At 38.9% G+C, this 21,920-nt stretch overlaps 1 protein-coding gene across 5 annotated transcripts in view; it reads right to left on the minus strand.

The window, feature by feature from the left end:
* The window catches only part of me1 (malic enzyme 1, NADP(+)-dependent, cytosolic), a 240,689-nt gene that overhangs the window by 162,101 nt on the left and 56,668 nt on the right, over nucleotides 1-21,920 (minus strand). For all 5 annotated transcript variants that reach the window (XM_007892968.2, XM_007892962.2, XM_007892966.2 and 2 more), the window contains exon 3: nucleotides 1,654-1,787. In XM_007892968.2, coding sequence (XP_007891159.2) covers nucleotides 1,654-1,787 — 134 coding nt within the window. The remainder of the gene's footprint in view (nucleotides 1-1,653; nucleotides 1,788-21,920) is intronic.

The following is a 21,920-nucleotide window of genomic DNA, read 5'->3' on the forward strand; positions in this document are numbered from 1 at the left end:
TCCCCTTAAATGAATTGGGGGCTGCATTATTGGATTCCAGACCACTTGTGGAAAAGTCAGTAACACAGTTGACAAAGTACTGTAAAGCAATCTTTTGTAAAGTCGAAGGTCAAATGTGGCTGTGATATTAAAAATGTTCCCTTCAGATGAACAGCTAACAGGGTCTCTATTGTTGGTATATTGTGCACTTGTGGAAAGTCTATTATACATTTGATAAAGTTCTGCACTTAAAAGAAATCTATTGTAAAGCTAAAGATCAAATGTGCCTGTGATATTTTAACTGTTTAGTGAGTGTGGGAGGCAGAAATTTGCTAATATCATGGTCAGCCTGTACTCTTGCATATTTAATTAATGAATCAGTTTCTAACATGGTACAATACTGATCATTTAAGTATTTACCATCGCATTACCAGAAGCTTCATTCTATACAGCAATATAATTCTTTACCATTGCATTACCGGAAGCCTCAAACTATGCAGCGATATAATGTGATCTCACACCTGTAAGCTATTCGTATCATCAAGTCTGCTGGATCCTTGATGATGATGGCTCTTTTGCAATATTTCTTGAGGTGTTTCTTGTGTTAAATAGCATAAGGAATGAATATCGATTAAATTTCCCAGAAGCCGAAAAAGTAACTACATTTATTTTTGTTAATCTCATGCTAATTGCCTACAATAGATCCAGTCCTAGAGCAAACATAATATTTAATTTCCAACAGTAGGGAGAATTCTTGTTTGCCATTGCACTGCCTTGAGGATGCAGGCCATCCCCTATGTCGTGATGACCAGAACTGTTAGAATATCAGTATTCTAGGTGCAGTCTGACCAGTGGGCAGCACGGAAACCTGATTGGAGGGGTTCAAGGAGGGAATGGCAGGAGAGAAAGGAGCGAAGCTGGGACAGGATGACTCATTTCAGGGCCTTGGAGAGGAATGGGAGGTTGGATATGACATGAGCTGGAGAGTAGGGATGGATCCAGGGAAGGTTTTTTGAGGATGGGGGTGATGACAGCTGTTTTGGGGGAGGTGGGGGGGGGCGTGGGTGGGAACAGTGCCAGTGGATAAATGAGAGGTTGATGGTCGGTTAAAAGAGGGGCCAAGAAGTGGAGCTGAGAGGTAAGGAGAGGTGTGGGGATGGGGTCAAGGGGGCAGGTGGTGAGCTTCATTTTTGAGATGGAGGTAAGGGAAGAGAGGGAACCAGGGTCAAAGGTGTGTAGAAGGGATGGGTGGGGGCCAGGGCGTGAGGGGTGGTGGCGAGAGGATAGCGGTGGATAGGGGAGAGGTAGCCGAACGAATCCCCTCAATTTTGGACTCAAGGAAGTCCAACATCTCCTCGCAGTTGGAATTGAAGGAGGCAGTGTGCCTCACTCAAGAGGAATATACAAGACAAACTGACTAGAATGTGTTGATAGTACAGCTAGCTACCTGAAATCTTCATTGAGTCAATTCAGAACCAAAATCATGGCAACAGTGGAATCAGCTTCAAAACATACATCATAAAATGTTTTTCCTCAAAAAATTGCATGAAACTTAATGATAAGCCTTAAATTGGGTCCATTGAAGTTTTTAAACTCTGAGCAAGACAAGACAAAAGTCTTTATCAAATACTGTACAGTGTATGAAAATGTATCTTATGAAATTTTGGTTCTTACCGATCAAAATCATCTTTCTTCATGTCGTAGTTCTTCAGAACCCGTAGAATCTGAACCTCTTGACTGAGAAAACAAGGCGGTAGCAGGCCATGGATTTCCAGCTGAAGCCTCTCTTCCAAAGTAAAGGCCATGCCCTGAGAAGAAAAAAAAAGATTGATTGTCCAGTGTTCACTACAACAAGCAGGTAGCAAACTCACAATGTAAGTTTGTTCTGTTCAACTGTTAAGAGTAATAACAATAATCCTTACAATTTGCATAGCACCTTTCATGTCTCAAAGCACTTCATAGGATAAACTGTAAAGTGGAGCAACTGTTTTTCTGGTAAACCCAGTAGCCAATTTGCACACAGCTATTCCCCACAAACAGAATGACCAATTTTAACTGAGGGATTGTTGGCCAGAACACTGGGAGAAACTCCCTTGTGATCTTCAATGTCCACCTGAATGGGACTTTGGTATAACGTCTTATACAAAGGATGGAACCTTCGACAAAACAGTACACTTTCAGCACTGATTGGACTGTCAAGATACTTTGATCCAAAACTCCGCTGCCCACATACTCACCCGCACTAAACTCTGTACCCCTATCACACCAGTTCCAGCCAGGGTCCACTGGTTCCCTATTGCCGAACGGATCAATTTCAAGATCCTTGCATTTGTTTTCTAATCCCTTCATGCCCTGGCATCTCCCTACTTCTCTGACCTGCTTACCTCCCAACCCACAACCCTCTGCCTCCGCTCGACTGGCTCCGGCCTTCTGCATGTCCCTCATGCCCTCCATGATTGGCGGCCACGCTTTCAGCCACTACTCCCCAAAACTCTGGAACACTCTTCCTCTACCCGTCTGCCTTGCCCCTTCCTTAGGTCGCACTTGAAGACCTTCCTCTTCGACCGTACCAACGGTCATCTTGCCATCCTCCCCGGCTTGGCGTCATGCTCTGCCATTGTCAAGCACCCGGAGACGTTACCCTGATTAAGAAGCACTGTATAAATGCAAGTTGTTGTCAGCATATACTCTGAGTTCCAGGTCCTGATGTTGGCTTGGTCCCACAACCTTCTGGATCAGAGCCAAGTGTGTTACCAACTGAGCCAGGTTGACATAAAGCCCTGGTATTGGAGGGGTTGAAGGGAGTGTAAAGTAGAAAGCAGTTCACTCTAGAATAAAGGGGGGGAAAAAACATCTCCTAATGATGCACATCTTCAAGATCCAGCATTTTATATTAACAATCCTGGGTGTGTGAGGTGAGAAGGTAGGTGGTGTCTCATTGGAGCTGAACTGACTCCACGTTGACCTGTTTGGAAACAAAATGTTGGAATCGAGCCAGCCCTGTGGCAGCCTAAGTTGTCTGGTTCTTGAGTCCATAATACTCTTGGGCACTGCTGATGACAGCAAAGCCAGCCTGGCTCAACGGCAGGACTTGGAAAGGCAGACCAGTCACTGGAGGCATGGAATCATCCCACTCAGCTTCTGCTAACCCTGCAAACCAAAGTCCTAAAGGATAGGGTGGTCCCAGCTGGACAAGCAGCAGGAAAGTTTGCCATACAACGATACCAATGGCAAGCTATGTGGTTTTAGCTGCTTAGACTCCAGCAGTACCCCAACGCACACTCTGAGGTACTCAAGCCTTGGCACTTGCCAACCTGCGCCTAATACTTTCTGGAATTAGGTAAGCAGGATGCATGCCTCCAGGAAGAGTGTGCGCATACCATTCCAACAATATATCTCTGGGATTTCCATGTGTAGGGTCGGATGCATGGAATTCTCAGTTTGGTTTGGATACTCTTAAGCATGGTGATGCATTTCCGCATGTATCAAACACCTGGTTGACTTGAAAAAAAGCAGCCTCTACATGGATTTGCAACGAAAATTCAATGGCTATGGTAAGCTGGCATATTGGTTGATTTTTCTACTTTAAAGTTACTGATGTGTAGCATACACGATCTTAGTAACCTCAAAAAGTGACTATTGCATGGGAATCTATAAGCTTGCCAGTGCCTTAGGATATGGTGCCAAGGCACTGGCAAGCTTATAGATTCCCATGCAATAGCTGCTTCACAGGTTATTTAATGCATGGTGCACCTCCCAACACGAAAGGCGCTATACAAAATTTAATTTTGTTGTTGGTTGAGCAATGCAAGGAAAATCTGGAAGCCTTTGCATAATTTACAGAGTAATTAAATGGAGGGGAGCAGGTTAAGGGGTGACCAAACAGAATGCTTTGAGATTATGAAAAGTTCTGATAAATTGAAGAGTAAGATTATTTCCATATTTTGAGAGTCAATTAGAGACCAAATTAAAATGATCACAAATAGAATTAAAAGGAAAATGTATGGAAATTGTTGGTATGTGGAATAATCTGCTACAAGCTTTAGTTGAAGCAGAATTTATTTGAAAACAGTTAGATACTGAGAATTATACAGGTGCTCAAGGGGAGAAATATCATAGGATATGGGGAGCGAGGAGGAATGTTGTATTACATTAGGTGGCTAATGTGGAGGAAAACAGATTTTCATGGCCTGTTCCTGTGCTTTAAAAATCTTGTGATCTAGGAAAGTTTCTAGCATTCTAGTTGAGTCAATTCCAAATCGATTGAAGTTTTTTTTAAAAGATTGAGGTCCAGAAAGCAGTGATTGGCTTTCTTCCCTCAGAGCTCAAAGTTAAATTGCAATGTATCAAATATTGCCCAAACCACCAAAATACTGAAACACTAAAGCAATGGAAAAGTTTGGTAATCCAGGAAGTTGTTTGAGAAGTTTCCACTGTCAGATTTCCATACTCCCTCAATCATCAACTTTGAAAATAAAATGCATTGCGTCATTTTGCCTTTCAACAAAAAAAATATCATCCAGTCGAATAAATCAAAGTTTTATTTGGTTGAATTTCAGCCAAACCATAGATGCTTCACAGGTTATTTACTTATGGTCGCAACGTGGTTTGAATTAAATATCTGGTCTCCATACTTTCTTTTACTTGAATTGTCATATTTTTACTGTGTACTTGGACACTGGTCAATGTACACAACACAAGACCTAAATGGATATGGACCAATAAAATTGTCATTCACTTATAGCCGTTTCTGGGACATTGCCTTGGGGCAAATTGTCAGCTGCCTTCGCCTTTAAAAAATGTACAGTATATTCTGTGAAGTGCCTCGAGACATCCTCCTGATATGAAAGGTGCTGTGACTACAGCAAATGTAAAGTATATTATTGTATTTCATGCCACTTTATACTTCTGGAAATGATCAGTCGGTCACCACCAGTAGCAGAGGCTATTTGGGACTTTTTTCAAAACACAGGATATACAATGATGTCTTCTCCAGATGCCATGTTGTGGGTTATAATGAAGCAGAACTAGTAAAGAGCAGACAACCAAAGCATATTCATTCACCATAACAGTAACCCATACATTTGATTTTCATATTTTAATAAATATTAAAAATCTGTTTTTTAATGCACCTTCTGGCTTTACACCACCTAATTGACGTGAATAGTACTGGGCAATGCTCATTTCAAACAACTCCATTAGCACTGTATATGACATTCCTTTCCATCTTGCATGCCTGTTGAGCTATGTAAATTGCAAAATAAAACAAAGGGAAAGTATTTAAATTTCCTAGTGTAAACACTTAATTAGACATATTTTCTCCTGCATGACTTTTTAAATCAAATGATTAATTACATAAATATGAAAATAATCATGCTCAAAGGATTATGAAACTTGTCACAAACACTGAATTCTTACGACCTACAATGAAATACACTAAAATTCCTGCAGTATTTTGTGCTGAGGGGATATGGAGTGGATTACACAGTTGAGGCAGCAGATCAAAAGTAGCAGCGTATTTAATCATAATAATAATCCTTGCATTTGATATAGCGCTTTTCACATCGGGAGGACGTCCCAAAGCGCTTCACAGAACACACTGTAGAGTGAATTGACTGTATATTTGTGGACGAACGCGGCAGCCAATTGCGCACAGCAATGTCCCACAAAGAGTCGTAGATTGAAAATGACCAATTTATTATTGTTTTGTTTTGGAGGGATTATTATTAGGCGTGTGGAGTAAGGAAACTTGCCCAAGGTTTCGCCCTGCCTGGAATTGAACTCCGGTCTCTCGCTTGCAAAGCGAGTGCTCTAACCACTGAGTTACAGGACTCCACGTTAACACTAACACTAACATGCAACTTACTAAGATAGCACCACTTGGGTGAACAGCTAGAGAGCTGCAGCCGAGACTCATTTTTTCACATGGAAGAAGTGTTCAGACTTTAGTTGGAAAACAGCCCTACTGGAAAACACATTACAGCTCACAACCAAGAAAAACTGTGATTGGATTGTAAAAAAAAGTCATACTGGGAAAATATGTCTCCCACTGTGCACGTTTAAGTGTTTACATGCCATACGGATTGCATCCAAGGAAATTTTATTTCTTTCCCTTTAATTTTTTTTATTCAGCAATTTACATAGTTCAACAGGCAAGCACAATGGAAAGGAATGTCATATACAAATACTAATGCAGCCATTTGAAATAACTATTGCCCAAAACTACACAGATCAATTAGATGGCATAAAGCCAGAAGGTGCCCTATGCATTATAGAACCAGACTGATGTTCACCCTGCAGTACAATACGTGCACTTTTGCATCAAATGAGAATGTACAACAGCAAGTTTTGGGAAATGAGAATGTACAGTAGATGAATTAAATATGGCTTTATGGTACTACAAGCCAAAGCCCTTATAGGTAGGGTGGTCCAAGTTGGACAAGCAGTGTGGAGCTTGCCAGACAGAGCTTTCATGGAAATCCACATGGTTCTATCTGGTAAGACTCCAGTAGCACCTCAACATACACTCCATAAGCACTGGCTTTAGGAATTTGGTAATGTAACTCTGGAATTAGGTAAGCAGGGTATACTCTTCCAGGGTGAGAGTGCGCATTTCATTCCAGACCCTGGGAAATTTCTACATAAATATGTGGAACTCTACATGGTTTGGATTCTCTGGTGCATGTGTAAACCCATCACCATGTTTAAAACACCCTGCTGACCAGAAAAAAGACACCTTTGCTCTCATCTTTTTCACAAATTCTGCATTGATTGAACCATCCCAAGGTTTCCAGCTTTGTCCTGATCAAAACTTGACAATGGGGAGTAAAAGGATAGCGTGGAATATTAATGCTTGCCTTAATAATAAAACATCTCACAAGAGTGGAGTGACTTAAGTAGACAGGAACAAAAATAGACTGTTCAGCCCTATGGGTTTGTATTTAACCCATTTGAGTAGCGCATTTTAGATCTGTAAAAAAAGGGCGAAACTATACTCTGCCTCTGCCCATGCATCACGGTAGCTTTTTGGATCCAAATATAATCACGTACAATTTTCTTCTGAATAAACTGTGAACATTTTTTTCAAAAAATGCTTCTATGACTTTGATAATAGTGAAATAACCCACGTTTGCAGTTATGAAATGCACCTCCCTCGGGCTGTACGTTAACCTTTCAGACGCTCCGATAGTAGTTTGTTTCAACATGCACTGAAAATATTTTTATATTTGCCATAGGCCTTCTCACCATCCTTTTCCTCTTTAGTCAAACCTCCTGTTGCTATGCTTTCATGCGTTGAGACTCAATCCTCCAGATTCAGTCACCTCATGGCCACTTGTGGGACTTTGCTTATGAAAATGTCTGCCAGTTACCTATAAAAGGCACAATGCTTAAATACCTGTCAAGCACTTCGAAATGTTCAATGTGATAAGGCACTATAATAATGCAAGTCCCCCCTTTCCTCTCCTTCAGACCTACAAGGATTCTTTTAAGTAATGAACTTCTCCATTGTCTACTAGCAAGCAGTAGTTGTGTAAAACCAGAAATGAAGGGCAAAACCGACTGGTATCTATCCTGAAATTGTCCTTTACAATTCTAAACCTATACCTTTTTGTTTTACTGTCTCAGTGCAGCCTAAAATATTGATCTGGATTTAATTTTTCAATCCCATTTAAAATTGTATGCCCTTCTATGCGATGCTTTTTGAGTCGTCTTCAAGACTGAAGAGCTCCAGCTTGTGTAATCTCCATAAGGTAAAGAACCAACTGATATCTATAGCCATTGATCAAATCATTATGCACTGCAAATTGCCTCAGGTAATAATTACCATATTCAAACCAGTGGAGAGAGCACTTCAGTTGGGTTCAAGATCCCTAGGCTATAAAGAAAGAATAGCAAGATATAATTCATGCTACAGTATATACCAACCAATGCTAGTGGTAACCCCTACTGGGTTGCAAGGTCAAGCAAGCAAGATGCAAACATTCGCCTAAAAAATACATTCGCAGCATTCACTTTACAGTACATCTTGTGAGGCACTTTGAGATGTCGACAATATGATAAGGTACGATATGATCAGATGTAACAATTAGCATTTTATGATCTAAATTGGTTTAAATGCAATATTGCTCTCTCTCTTCCAACTCCCCATTCCAGTCAAACATCATTATCTGGCCCACACACAAAGAATGACACTTCTGTTTGGTTCATCCATCGCCAAGAATTACAACCCCAGGGGTCAATAACACCAAAGAAGTCAGATTCACGAATTCAAGTAAGAAAGGATTCTGCAAGATGACTTGGCAGCCTCTGGTTTTCAATTGTTGGGCTACTTTTTAGGAATTGAGTTAATACATAGTTTTGCTGCTGGTACTGATGCATACTACAAAAATATTTTTTTGAGATTTAAGAATAATTTCTTGTCCTTTGTGAACAGTTATCTTGCCCTGGACTAATCAGCAGAACATTAAATGAACTTGAAATAGGGCACAGGCAAGCTGAGCAGTTGTTGCTCTCCACTCCCGTCTCCTTCAAGGATACTCAGCACACATTCAATAACCTTGAGCAGTTGAATAGTTAGAAATAGTTAGCAGTTCAAGCATGGCAAGGGGTTTCTGAACATTTTAGACTCACAGCTGACAGAAAACATTTGCAACTCACTAGGTAAAGAAAAATCTTTAATTTAGGCATTAAAACATTAGAAATGAATGTTTATCACATTAAAGTATTACTTAGTTTAAGTTGTTTCAATTCAGTTGACTCCATATGTATGTATTAACCATGGTTTAGAAAGTGCTAGTTATGCAAATGTTCCTGGATAAAACTTTTGTGGGTTGCAGGATTTACATACAGAAATACAGTACAATTTTTGACAATGGTTTATTAAGTAGTACTTAACTGCCAGCAACAAGAAATGTTTAGACATGGGGCTGGTTTCAACTGATTGTGCTGATAGTATTGTATCGGCCTGACCAGTAGATTGAAAGGATATAAGCAAAGCTGCTTTGCAACAGTTAGTTGTACTGAGTGATGGTCTGAAGTTCTAAAATATACAGTAGCTGTTCCCTGGGGCCTGTGCAATGCTGTATATACAGTGTTAACATGGTAGCGCTCTGGTAAGACTCAGCTGGCAAAAATAAAATGGAAAAAATACCTCCATTCAGAGGGTGTATAGACTAAGTGAACTGCACTGCACTACATTCACCGCCGACAGTATTGCACATGTGGAAATTCCCAGACACACTTACTGATATTTCACAGAGAACAGGCCCAACATTTAAATTCTGCAATAAAATGTCAGAAAAAAAGTGAAGTCTGGTGAAGCCAGACATCTTAGCATACAAAGGGATAGAAAGGCTCGTCAAAGTTGCAAAACTTTTACTAGAATTACCTTGGGTTAAGGCTCAATTGTTCTGACGCAAATTAAATTGACTAATAGTCAATTAAATTAAGTACTTTGAGTTTAAATGCTTTTTTAAAAGAGTTATCACTAGGATTTAAATAAAGTGTAATGGACATATGAAATGTTTATACATCATAAAAATGTTTGCTTGAACTGTGATACAAAACAAATACCCAACATTCTAATGCAGTACAATTATAGATTTAGTTACTTGTCTGCAGAGCATTTACTGAGCTGTATAACATAAGGATGAACTAGGAATGGGAATAACTTGACATGAAAGCATCACATAACTTTGTAAAAGTACATTTCATGAAAGAAAAACGTGATTTAAAATATTGATGGGGCATTACATTTCATGGCTTAGTATGCTTTTATTTCCTACAGCTATTATTAGGCTAAAACAGCATTATAACAATGTTAATAGTCATAAAGCAGGATTTTCAATTTATACAATGATTGATATTATTCCCAGGAAGGAACATAAAAAATCTGCACTTTAGCCCTGGGAACCATTTACTAATTTGAATATACACTGTTAAATGAGCACAAACAGAGCCTTTGATATATGGACCAGAGAGGAAAATAGGTCATTGCATACAAGAAAGAAAAACTACCTGAATGTCCACATTTTATTAGAATTGTATTTCATTGATTTTCCCCCTTGATCTATTATATAATTTGCAATAAACATACTTCTTGTAAACTTCTAATACCAAATGGAAAAAAAGCACAGAGCATTTCAGTAATGTAAATGCTTCTGCAGAGGTTAATAAAACACCAGGAAGAAGTTCCACTTGACACTAAATGCCTGGCCTTTAATAAAATACACTTATAACGGTATTGTCAAAGCCAGTGCACTTAAAGTAGAGAGGAATCCCCCAAAATGTCAATAAATCATCAAGGCGCGCTGGATTTAGTCTCGTCAACTGCACTTTTATACTAAATACAGTACTGTGCAGTTGTGATTCCGAGTGCACCGCAGGATCCACAAACTAGGCAAAGAGTACAACTGGTTCACAGGCCAGAACTTGATATGCTCATTACTCTGGGTTCAGACTGTACATCAGTCACAGGACAACTATATTTTGTTGGGACATGAGGGAATAGTTCAGTGCAGTGTTAGCGTATTACCATCTGCACTAGCAAACTTTGCCCTGCTTGATTTCTGTTTCCAAACATCAAAACACTTCTGAGCCTAGTGATGTGGCCACAGGGCAAGAATATAATAATCCTTGCATTTGATGTAGTGCCTTTCGTGTCAGGACATCACTACCATTTTACTGAATGCACTACAAAGTGTAGTAACTATTTTTTCTGTGTGAACTCAGCAGCCCATATGCCCACAGCAATAGCCCACAAATAGCCATGAAACAAATGATCAATTTTATTTGGGGGATTGGGGAATCTTTAACATCCATCTGAATAAGAAGACTCAACCTCAGTTTAATGAGGGACACCACTTTCAGTAATGCAGCGCACCCCTAGCAGTGTATTAAAGTGTCCGAGTTCAAAGTTCTAACGTGGGGTTTGAACCCATAACCTTTTACCTCAGAGCTAAGAGGTAGCACTCCCACCTTTGAGGCAAAAGAATGTTAAACAAGACTGGGTCAGGCTCAACTGCAACTTGCCTACAAGTCATTATACTTGTCAGAAATTAACTGAGGCACTTTGAGAGAAGTTTGGTTGCTTGGGCACAATATCAAAGGCAATAATTATTATTAGAATGTTTCCCACTTTCCAAGAAAAAGTACTCACTCCCCTTGGAACAGAACCTTAGCATGACTAATCACCTTTGGGACTGAAAGGGACAGTTCATATGATCACTTAGTATTGGCAGCTCCTTTATAAAGCAGGTGAGGCGTGATTCCCATGATAACAGCATTGGTTGCCTATAACAGATATTGCCCATCAGATTGATTCTTGAAATGACTGGACTTTTCGGTACAACATTTGTTATTAATTTTATATTTAATTGCAAATAGATGCTACACCATTCCTGCTGCTCATTCACAGACTATTTTATTAGTTACTTTTTAAAAAAAACTATTTTAGCCTCACTTTGACGATTAAAGGCTGAAGGAATAGTGAGATCATAAAACATTTTTTTAAAATCCATCTTGAAGGGAACATTTTCCACAAGAGGATTTCATTATTTCAAAAAACACAGAACTGTTCTTCAGATGGATACAGAAATTTTTCCGCCCATCCAGCACCTTAATGGTATTTAATTGCACAGCAGTCACAGACTTCTATGCTTCATTTACAATAAAAGTTTATACTGAAATCAAAATAGTAATCACGTTTTGTAAATATGCCTGGAGAATGCAGTTCATGCACATTAAATACAGATTGGCTTCTGTTTATATAAAGGTGCCATTACATGTACAAACATGATTGTGCATGCTAGTTTCAAATGAAAGTCCACTTCCAGCTCCCAGAGAAACGGGTTGTTTCACGACTTATCAAAAAAAATGCCCATTCGGAATTAAGGATATCTTTGTTGCAAGTGTGCACTGAGAAAATTGGTTCAAATATTAATATATTCAACAGCTAATAGAAATAGCAATTAATTTTAAATACAGTAGAAACTCACTAATCCGGTTACTCAAGTGACTGTGCAAAAATGACCTACTTAGTGACGTGACTTGATTACTGAAACGGGTCGGGTGATTCAACTCACTGAGATAATGTTAAGGGCATTGGTAATGGGCAAGGTTTATGAACATTCAACAACTATACTTTGCAATCTTATTAAAATAAAGGCATTGACACATCTAAAACAAAAGCTGTTATGTATTCAGCCTACCTTTTGAGAATGCATCCAACTTGTGCTCTGCCAATGCCATAGATCACAGCTAACTGTCTATGACTTTTGCCCGCACTGTTTTTGATCAAGTCCACTCTCTCACGCAAGGACAACTCCATCCACGGTGGCATGTTTACAGCACTTGTCAACAGTCACTGAATCAAAACAATGTTCACACAAAACATGGGCTATGAGTACAGCACTTACCAAAAACTGGCTGCAGGAACTCAGGTTAGGCCACGGGTGCCAGGCAAAGTCGATTTTCCGCTTCCACAATCCCAACACTCCCCGCGCCACACATGCGCGACTGGAGCCCACAATACCAGCATTGAGGAAACAGTGTAAGAAGCCCGAGGCCTAATCGCTGTGTTCTGTGCAGTTTAGTAGCAAAGGGGGGTATTTGTGCCACGTTTATACTGGAAATCAATAACCGTTGTCCTGAATAGTGAAGCAGGCAGACAGCCTATCTTTTAACATTGACAATGAAAAAGACTGTGAAAATGCGCCCGCAATTGTAAGGTGGCTGGATTACCGAGGTGACTGCAAACCGGGTTTCTACTATCGTCAACCTATTCCATCGTGTGTCTGAAAATGAAAGAATTCAAATGAGTGTCTTGCCTTTACAGCATTTTAACAAGAATTTGTTCAAAAAAACTCAATTACTAAAAGCAGTCACACTTGAGATTCGTACAACAATTTACATTTATATAGCGCATTACACATTCGAAGGACTCCTCAAATCACTTCATTCGACCAACTGTGAGCTCGAGCTACAGCCGAAAATGCAGTCACCAAGTAATGAGCCTTGAGGTATGTTATGAAGGCACGGGGTGGGGGGGATTGTGTAAACTGTTTTGGTGCTTTACAGGAGTCTACAGTTCCAATTTCTCTTTGTTAGTTTGAAGTGCATCAGATCAGACCACATAAAGCCAAGATATAAATATTTAGGAGTCAGCCTGGCTCAATTGCCATTCCTCGGAGTCAAAAAAACACAAATTAGGACATAGAGCTCACAGTCTAAGCTAACATCCCAATCCAGCGATGGGGGAACAGTTATTATAAGTTATCATAAGTGCCTTGCTTGAAGGTCTCATCTGCTTATTCAGGTGGACATTAAGTTCTTATTACATTATTGAAAAGAGAAGGGAGCTTCTCCTCGTGTCCTGGCCACAATCCCCCAGACAAAATTGGTCATTTACTTTATGGACATTGCTGTGCGATAAATTAACTGTTGCATTCACCTACAAAATACATTTACTATACTTTACAGTAAATCCCATTAAGCACTTTGAGGTTCTCAATGATTGTTATAAAAACGCAAGAGCAGCTTCTGTTTAACAAGTGAGGTCACTATAGCCCCTAGAAAACTTAAGATGTTATGCAATTTTTTTAAAAAAGGCTGAATGGGAATTGAGAAAAAACAGCAAAGCGGAAATGTAATATTTAATGATTATTTGATTGAGTATTTTGGTATAAATCAATTACAATCAAAGTACCATTACTGTGTCATCTTCTTCAGTGAACAATTTATGCCATTTAAAGGGTTAAGCCAGGCTAGAAAGGAACAAGAGGATTGTGCTTTAATAACATTTCAAGTCATAAGGTTATTGTTGGCCTCAGTTCAAACCTCAGCCACAAAGTTTCCATAAGTCTTCAAAAGTGCAATTTTATTACCTTGCATAAAATCACTATGAAGATTAGTTTTGAGTCAATACAAGTCTCAAATTTAAAAGAAATCTGCATTGTTTCCATGTGGCCCTAATCATGTGCATTAGCATGCAAAACACTGGCACTGAAACCACACATGGCAGTAAAATTGGCACCACCATGGAAGTAAAAAGAATGCAAATAGTGTACGTCCATTGCTTACATTAAGGCAAGTGACTAAGGCAGCTAGTCACGCAAGTTTACCATTATTCTGCAAGATTCAGAAGAGATTTTCTTTTTCATCTGATTTTAAGCAGAATGAGAATGAGACCCTTCCTTGGTAAATTATTCAAAAGAAACTGTATTTTTATACTTCATGGCAAAATATTTCAAAGTGTATGATAGGTACCTGTAAGCAAATGTTTTTGTAGAAACCTTACAATCAGCTTGCACACACTTATGTTCTGCAAACAAAAGACCCAAGTTATCTGGAGGATTGTTAGCTAGGAAACCAGAAGAAACCCTTTCTCCTTCAAATAATTAAAATCTAACTGAACAGTCAAATGCTATTGTATCTTGGTTTAATGTCTCATCTAAAGAATTTATTAAAGGGATTAAGACAATTGGTTATGAATGAAGCCTTCTATACATGCTCTGTGAAAGATCAACCTAAAATCCAAACTAAGAAGTTATAATAAAGGGTTTTACATTACATCCTATATTAGTAAAGTCAGCCAGATCACCTCCTCCTGTAGTTCTATGTACCAGTAGCATAGCACTGGTCCACTTTGATGAATGGGAGTTCTATTCATGTCATGGTACTTTACCTGTAGATCATATATTTAAGGTAACTTGAATTATTGCAGAAAGTTATGTAACTTAATCTGCAGATGGTGATCGCATATCCTCTCAGTGTTGAAGTACAGTGAACATACAGTTCTGAAGTCACTCCAAGGGAAAAGAGTTCAGTACTAAGTTAATTAAAGGTCCTTTTGGGCCACAAGGGGATGCTGTGACTGGTACAGGGCTCGGCAGAGGTTGGGCGCACACAATCAGATGCATCACAGAGAACTCTGGTCTATTGAATGGCCCGATTAATTTGACATTACAAATACTTACAAGAATTTGTAGAATGTGACTAGTTAAGCATTAAGTGGAGTGACAAGTAAAGCAGAGTCGCTTATTAACATTTTGCAAGGAAAGCAGCCAGGATAAGCTGGGGTCGAGTTATCAGGAGTTTATTGTACTCTTGAATTTCACAGAGCTAAGAATTCTACACTATTCTACTTCAAAAACTTAAGAAATAAAGAATGCAATGCAAGACAACAAAACTGGGTATAAGCAATGGGATCTAAAATGTAAGAATTGAAGGTGATTTATTAAAACGGAAATCAGAAGTATCTAAGCCTATGCTATTGGAACTCCCATAAAAGCTATTTTAAGAGCAGAAACACTGCTGGTCAGCGTGACATCCACTGGAATGAGACCCTTCTCAGTTAAGGAATCTCATCAGAAAACCACTGCATATTTTGATCCTTATGTGGGTTCTCAAACACACAGATTTATTGCTTCTGCCCCATTTTACAGGCACTAAAAAGTTATCATACTATAACAATTATGACTAACTTGGAAATGTTCCAGGCAAACATTTTAGCCTGGTCATGGATTCTCTTTAGGTTCAGTGCCAATTAAATTCAGCAGAAAAACACCTTCTGCCAAGCATACTTTTATCTTTGTTTTCTGCTCTGTACCATGACGAAATATTCACTCCTCCAATTGTTCATTCCGCACCACATATAATCACCATTGATATTATAGGAAACCTGTTTTCTGTGATGATGAGTCATTGCTGTCCCTTTTAACCATTGAGATGACATTTCTAAATGTACATATTCATTAGTCAGTGCAGCTTTTGCAATAACCACCATTTGAGATAAGAGATGTTGTTGTTGTACTCCCATTGAGCACAAGCAGGGAAATTCTAGCTATTGCAGTATTATTTATCCAATTAGTTTAACATGGTACACATCGCCAAGCACATTGCAAATATTGTCTGCTATGAATTTTATACATAGAACATCTCAGTTCTGTCAAGATGAACCGTCTAAAATGTTTTTTTCTCCCCCCATCTTCAGAATGCTCAACAGATGAAGGCTAAAGGCAATGGGTAAATAATACTGCAATACTCCTGAATATACAGTGTAGTGCTTCACTATTGAGTTACCCTGTTCCAAACAGAGGATAATGGTACAATGAAACAAATAGATCCAAACACATAATGGAGGACATTTACAACTTCACTTGTGATCATTTGCAATAATTAATTGGATAAATGTGGCAACACAACAAAACTCTTGTGCAGTGCTCCACTGGTTCAATTGATAAACACTCTGACAGTACCTTTTGCAGCTGGATTTCCTTGAGGAGGAATACAAGGTGTGTCCAACAGTTTTAAGGATTACGTTGGTAAATTCAACATTTGATCTAGATTCATCTTACAATGGTTCAAGACACATCTCAATCTATTATTGTGTGGATTGTTCCTTCAGCCAAAATAGTCAGTGTCAGGGTTGAAACACCAAACAAGACTCCTCATCCCCTACCCCTCTATTCTGTTCTCTATCATGTATGCATCAAATGTTTCCTCTTAAATACTCATTGCTAGACTTTTTTTAAATACATTGAGTGGTATTGAGTGGAGTCCTGTAGCTCAGTGGTTAGAGCACTTGGGTTCGATTCCCAAATGTTAGGCAGGTTTCCTTACTCCACACACCTCTGTTTAACCAAGCAATAAGTAGTACCCTGCATTTCTGGGGATAATAATTCCTTCAAAAAAAAATAATAATTTGATCACTCAATCCACGACTGTTTGTGGGACACTGCGCAATTGGCTGCCGCGTTTCGCCCACAAAATATACAGTCATTTCACCTTACAGTATATTCTGTGAAGCGCTTTGAGATGTCCCGAAAACGTGATAAGGTGCTATATCTAATGTAACGATTATTATTATTATATCCAGATACAAGTCGAAATGGAGGATCCATAGAACAAAATTGTTCCTGGTACTTTGCTAGAAGAGTAGAAAGAATGAGAAGTTGTATTGGGGCACCAACAGACAAGACAGACTTTCCACAGCCAACATGTTCTTTGTCAACTCAGAAGCATAAAAGTATAATAAAACAGCACATCAAGACTTTTCACTCATCTGTGAAAGCAGTACCAAAATAGAATGCAATTTTTTTTTAAAAAAGATACAGTACTAGTACTTACACTTAACTATTGCTTAAGAGGAAAGCAGGAGTGAAACAGGGTCTGCAATGTTATTAATCGGTCATTGTTTAACCAGAAATTTATCGGGTTTGATCCCTAGTCTGATCCCAGCTAGGGTAATAACAACAGGCCTTACTGCCCTCAATTATGATAGGTATCCTTTATCAAGACAAGAGAATTAGTTCTGGCGTCTGTCTCAATGGCTTTTTTGAATTATTTCAATCCCCGAAGACAATATAGATTATAAATCCCCAGCGACAGCCTCAGGAACATTCCAATGCAATTGTATCCTTGTATTTACTATTATGTCTTCAAGTCACCCGAAACTCTAGCCACGATATTAGGCTGTATCTAATCACGAATAAAAAATGCTTGCATTGTACTGTCATCAACTATAGCTACAATACATGTCCCAAAGGGAAACCAAAGATCTAATTATAATCTGCACAACATTTAATAATTTTGTCTTTCCTGCTTGTATGAATTGCTCTGAGTTGTTGCCCCATGTGAAAGTGCAGTATAAATGCAAGTTGTTTTACTTAATATAATATTAATCCTTGCATTTGATTTAGCGCCTTATCATGTCTTTGCAATGTCTCAAAGTGCTGTGTTTTGTAAATTTCAGCCAATTGCGCACAACAGTGTCCCACAAACAGTCGTGGATTGAGTGACCAAATTATTATTATTTATTTGTATGGATTATTACCCTCGGAAAAGTGATCCGCCAATCAGCTATCAACCCACAAACTAGTCGCCCACAAATATACAGTCAATTCACTTTACAGCACATTCTGTGAAGCGCTTTGAGACGTCTAAAAGACTTAAAAAGCGCTATAACAAATGCAAGGATTATTATTATTAACCGGGTTCCTACTTACTGATTAGGAAAGAGAAGCGTGAGGAGTAAGGAAACTTGCCCAAATTCAACTCAGTTCAGAATGTAATGTTGCTACTATTCCACAGTACAGAACTTGTAAGATCTGCACTCTTCACATTCCTCGAGTCACAGTAGGGATTCAGCCACTATCAGATTCCAACCCTAATTTTGAGCTGAATTGCAGCCAAAAGGAGACTCGTCAATCAACACCATGGTCACCTGGTTCACACCATCAATAGTCAGTGACAGATGTCCTGATGGTGACGGTTCTGGTCCCAATCAAATATCCAATAAAATCTTCAACCAAGAACAATTCTTAATAAATTGTCAGCAAACAAATCTAGTTTTCCAACAACACATGCAAAATAATTTATGGAAAAAATTACATTTTAGATCCCAATTGTTTTTTCCTCCAAACTCTAGAGAGAAACATCAGTGTATATGAGCTTCAAGAAGCGCATATTCAGCAGAGCAGCCAAAGAACAAGAGATTTACCTCTGTGAGACATTTGTAGATCAGTAAGTTTTACGATCTAGTGAATAAAAGGTTTGCCACAACAACAAATTACATTTGTATAGCACCCTTCACATCGGAAAGACATACCAGAGCGCTGGACAGTGAGGAGTTCGTGGACCCGAGCTGGGAGTTGGGGTCAGGAAGGGTAGAGGGCAGGGTGGGATGGCCAAAGGCACGCTCGAAAAGGAAGGTCTTTAGACGGGACTTGAAGGAGGCAAGAGAGGGGTGAGTCGGAGGGATTGTGGGTTGAGTTTCAGATTGTGGGGACAGAGATGCTGAATGCCCGACTGCCAATGGCAGGGCAGGAAGCAAGCTAGGGTCTGCCAAGCAGAGGAAGAATCAAATACAATTTCCATTTGTGGAGGATTGATTTAAGTCATCTAACAATTACTGATGCAATACAAATATTTGTACTTAAATCCATTCAAAGCACTAATTTGGTCTATGAAATGCCATCTGCCTGTAATCCTACAATGTTTTTAAGATTCCTCTTGCTTCTTTCTACGACTGTCTAATACTTATTTTATATATCCTCAGCTGACTTCTATACAACCATAAATCAACACTGATTTAAGACTCTTTGGCCTATAGGTTACTTTTAACTTCTTTATTCAACCACTGTGGTCCAGATCTTGCTACTTTTTATACTCATAGGAAAGTAGTCTTGCCAGATTATGGTTTTCATTTCCATTTTTTCTTCTGTTTGGTTCAGTTTCCCCACTTTCCCCAAATAATGGTGCAGAGCTGCCAAACGTCAGTGCGTTTGCTCACAGTCAGTCAAAATCAGTTATTTCCTTGGTTCATCAGTAAAATGAAATTCTCCAAGATAATTATTTCCAGCCCTCACCTCAAATCCCCATTCCCACAATGCCTCCATTCCACTGCTATCACAGGATTGAGCAGTTTTCATAATGACACACAGATCACACAGCAGGACTTGAGTTAAAGGCCAGGACTGAATGTGTTCAGCAAGTGATTTGTGATGCGCGGTTGAGCAAGAGAACGGTGGTGGTGGAGGCAGCTTGTGGTTTGAAATGAAACAAAGGCATAAAACAGATGAGTAAAAAAGGTGAACACCAGATGGAAGAGCAACAAACAAAACCCAAGGGACACACATAAAATAGCAACTAGGGGATCTAAAAGAGAATTTTTTCATGGAGTCCTGTAGCTTAGTGGTTAGAGCGCTCACCTCGCAAGCGAGAGACCTGCATTTGATTCCCAGCAGGACGAAACCTTGGGGAAGTTTCCTTATTCCACAAACCTGATAATAATCCCTCAAGAAAATAAACAATAACTTGGTCACTTCAATCCACGACTGTTTGTGGGACATTGCTGTGCACAATTGACTGCCCCGTTTTGCCCAAATATACAGTCAATTTACTTTACAGTATATTCTGTGAAGCACTTTGATACGTCTAGAAGACTTCAAAAGCACTATATCAAATGCAAGGATTATTATTATTTTATTATAGTTTAGGTGGAACTACTTCACAAGGAGAGTAGCGAGATTGTGGAACTCCTGAAGTGATAGTTGAATCAGAGAGTGTAGATGCATTAAAGAGGAATGCTAGACCTTCACATGAGGGAGAGAGGAATAGAAGGATATGGGAGGGAGCAGAGAGTGGATGTGGAGTATAAATATCAGCATTGTCTTCTTTTTTGTAATTATATAATAATCCTTGCATTTAGTATATTTATCTTTGTATTGAAACTAAGTCAAGAATGACAGAATAAAAAAATTACTCTTTCTAATACTATTGTGACAGTAAAATTATGAGTTAGAAAAAATAATTGAATTACTTGAGGATGTAGGTGACCCTCTAATAAGGAAAGATCCCAGATTGGAAAAGATAATGGTCTAACCAGGTGTTGCCACAGCAAACCCCAAGCACAATCTGGTGCTAAAGAGAAGATACCGAAGGGTATCTGAAATGTATGGTGGGAGGAGAACATTTGGAAATTGGAAGAGCTCGGTCAGAATTGATGAAGTTCCAGGATTGCATAGTGTTTAGTATTGAATTAATTATTGCAACAGCATGAGTCAGTCACATCAAGCCAATTAAGTTTATGTATTGTCCATCCAAACTACAGCTATGGGTTTTTATTTAGGAAGCATGCTTTAGGGCCAGATATAGTTTTGCCATCACTTGCCACAGATTCTTTTCTGGAGAATAGCTACACATTTTGAGATATTCCTTCCAACTGTAAATGGGAAATCCAAGGTATCTCTCAATTCCACACCAGGTAAAGGGCACAATATAAATGCAAATTGTTGTTCTGAGTATGATGGTGTCTAGACAAAGAATGCATGATGGCTTTTATGTGCTCAGCATCTAGCCAGTTGGCTTTAACAATCTGAATAGAAACAAACTCCAGAATACTTAATCTGGTGCTGTAATACAATTTCAAAAACATATGTAAAGCATGAAGAAGTTAGGGGGTTAACAGCTCCAATGCCCAGGAGAGATACCTTTATACAACACAGGAACGGAAGGTTGGGATGGTCATTCAAACTACAGGACTTTAAAAACAAATCCATCACAATTTTTTTTATGTGATGCCTTACTCCTGACTAACCACAGAATGGGGATGGGGGGGGGAATCCATGTGAGGTTTGACCTCCTGAATAACCCAGTTTCCTCAAATATTGAATAGACGCATTGCTAGCTGGGACTCAATAAAGTAGTGGATTGCAAGATTAATTGTGTCATTCTCCACCTAGAATGGCAGTGATACAGAAAGGCATTGAGAATAGAATAATGACTCCAAAATGCATTCAAGTACAAGAACAGTTCATTGGGCCAAGGAAGAAATAGCTAGAGTCATCTAAATTCACGATTTAAACCATTTAAATCTACAGCACAGAAGGTGGCTATTCAACCCATTGTATTTGTGCTGGTTCTTTTAAAGAGCAATCCTTTCAGTCCTATTATCTGCCCTTTTCCCATACCCACATTCCATAATTTAATATGTAAAACTGAGTAATATGCAAGGAGGTCTTTAAAATCCAATCACTTTTGCCCGTAATACAAAGCGCCCACATTTTGTTTACAGCAGTAGATTTGCTAATGTAATCATGAAGTTTACCTACATAATGTATATGATTGTACATCAGTACAATGTTTCTAATAGAGTAATGTCCCATTTGTTACACCGATAGAGCAACAAAATTCAAAGTTACTTGACAACACATTCTATTAAGCGTCTTCATATATTCACACAGTGGGATCAATTGTATGGTATTTCCTAATGCTATTTTCAAACCAGAAATCTGGAACTCTTATTCATAGTAACACTGCTCCCAATTGATCTATTTTCAGAGTGGGGCTCTCTCAAGTCAGCATAACATAATTCTCAATACTGAAAGGAATCCACATTCTTAATTAAGAAATCCCATTAAGAAATGTACCATTTGTGAAGA

The sequence above is a fragment of the Callorhinchus milii genome, unplaced genomic scaffold (genome assembly GCF_018977255.1).
Source record: "Callorhinchus milii isolate IMCB2004 unplaced genomic scaffold, IMCB_Cmil_1.0 Scaffold3, whole genome shotgun sequence".
Lineage (NCBI taxonomy): Eukaryota > Metazoa > Chordata > Chondrichthyes > Chimaeriformes > Callorhinchidae > Callorhinchus > Callorhinchus milii.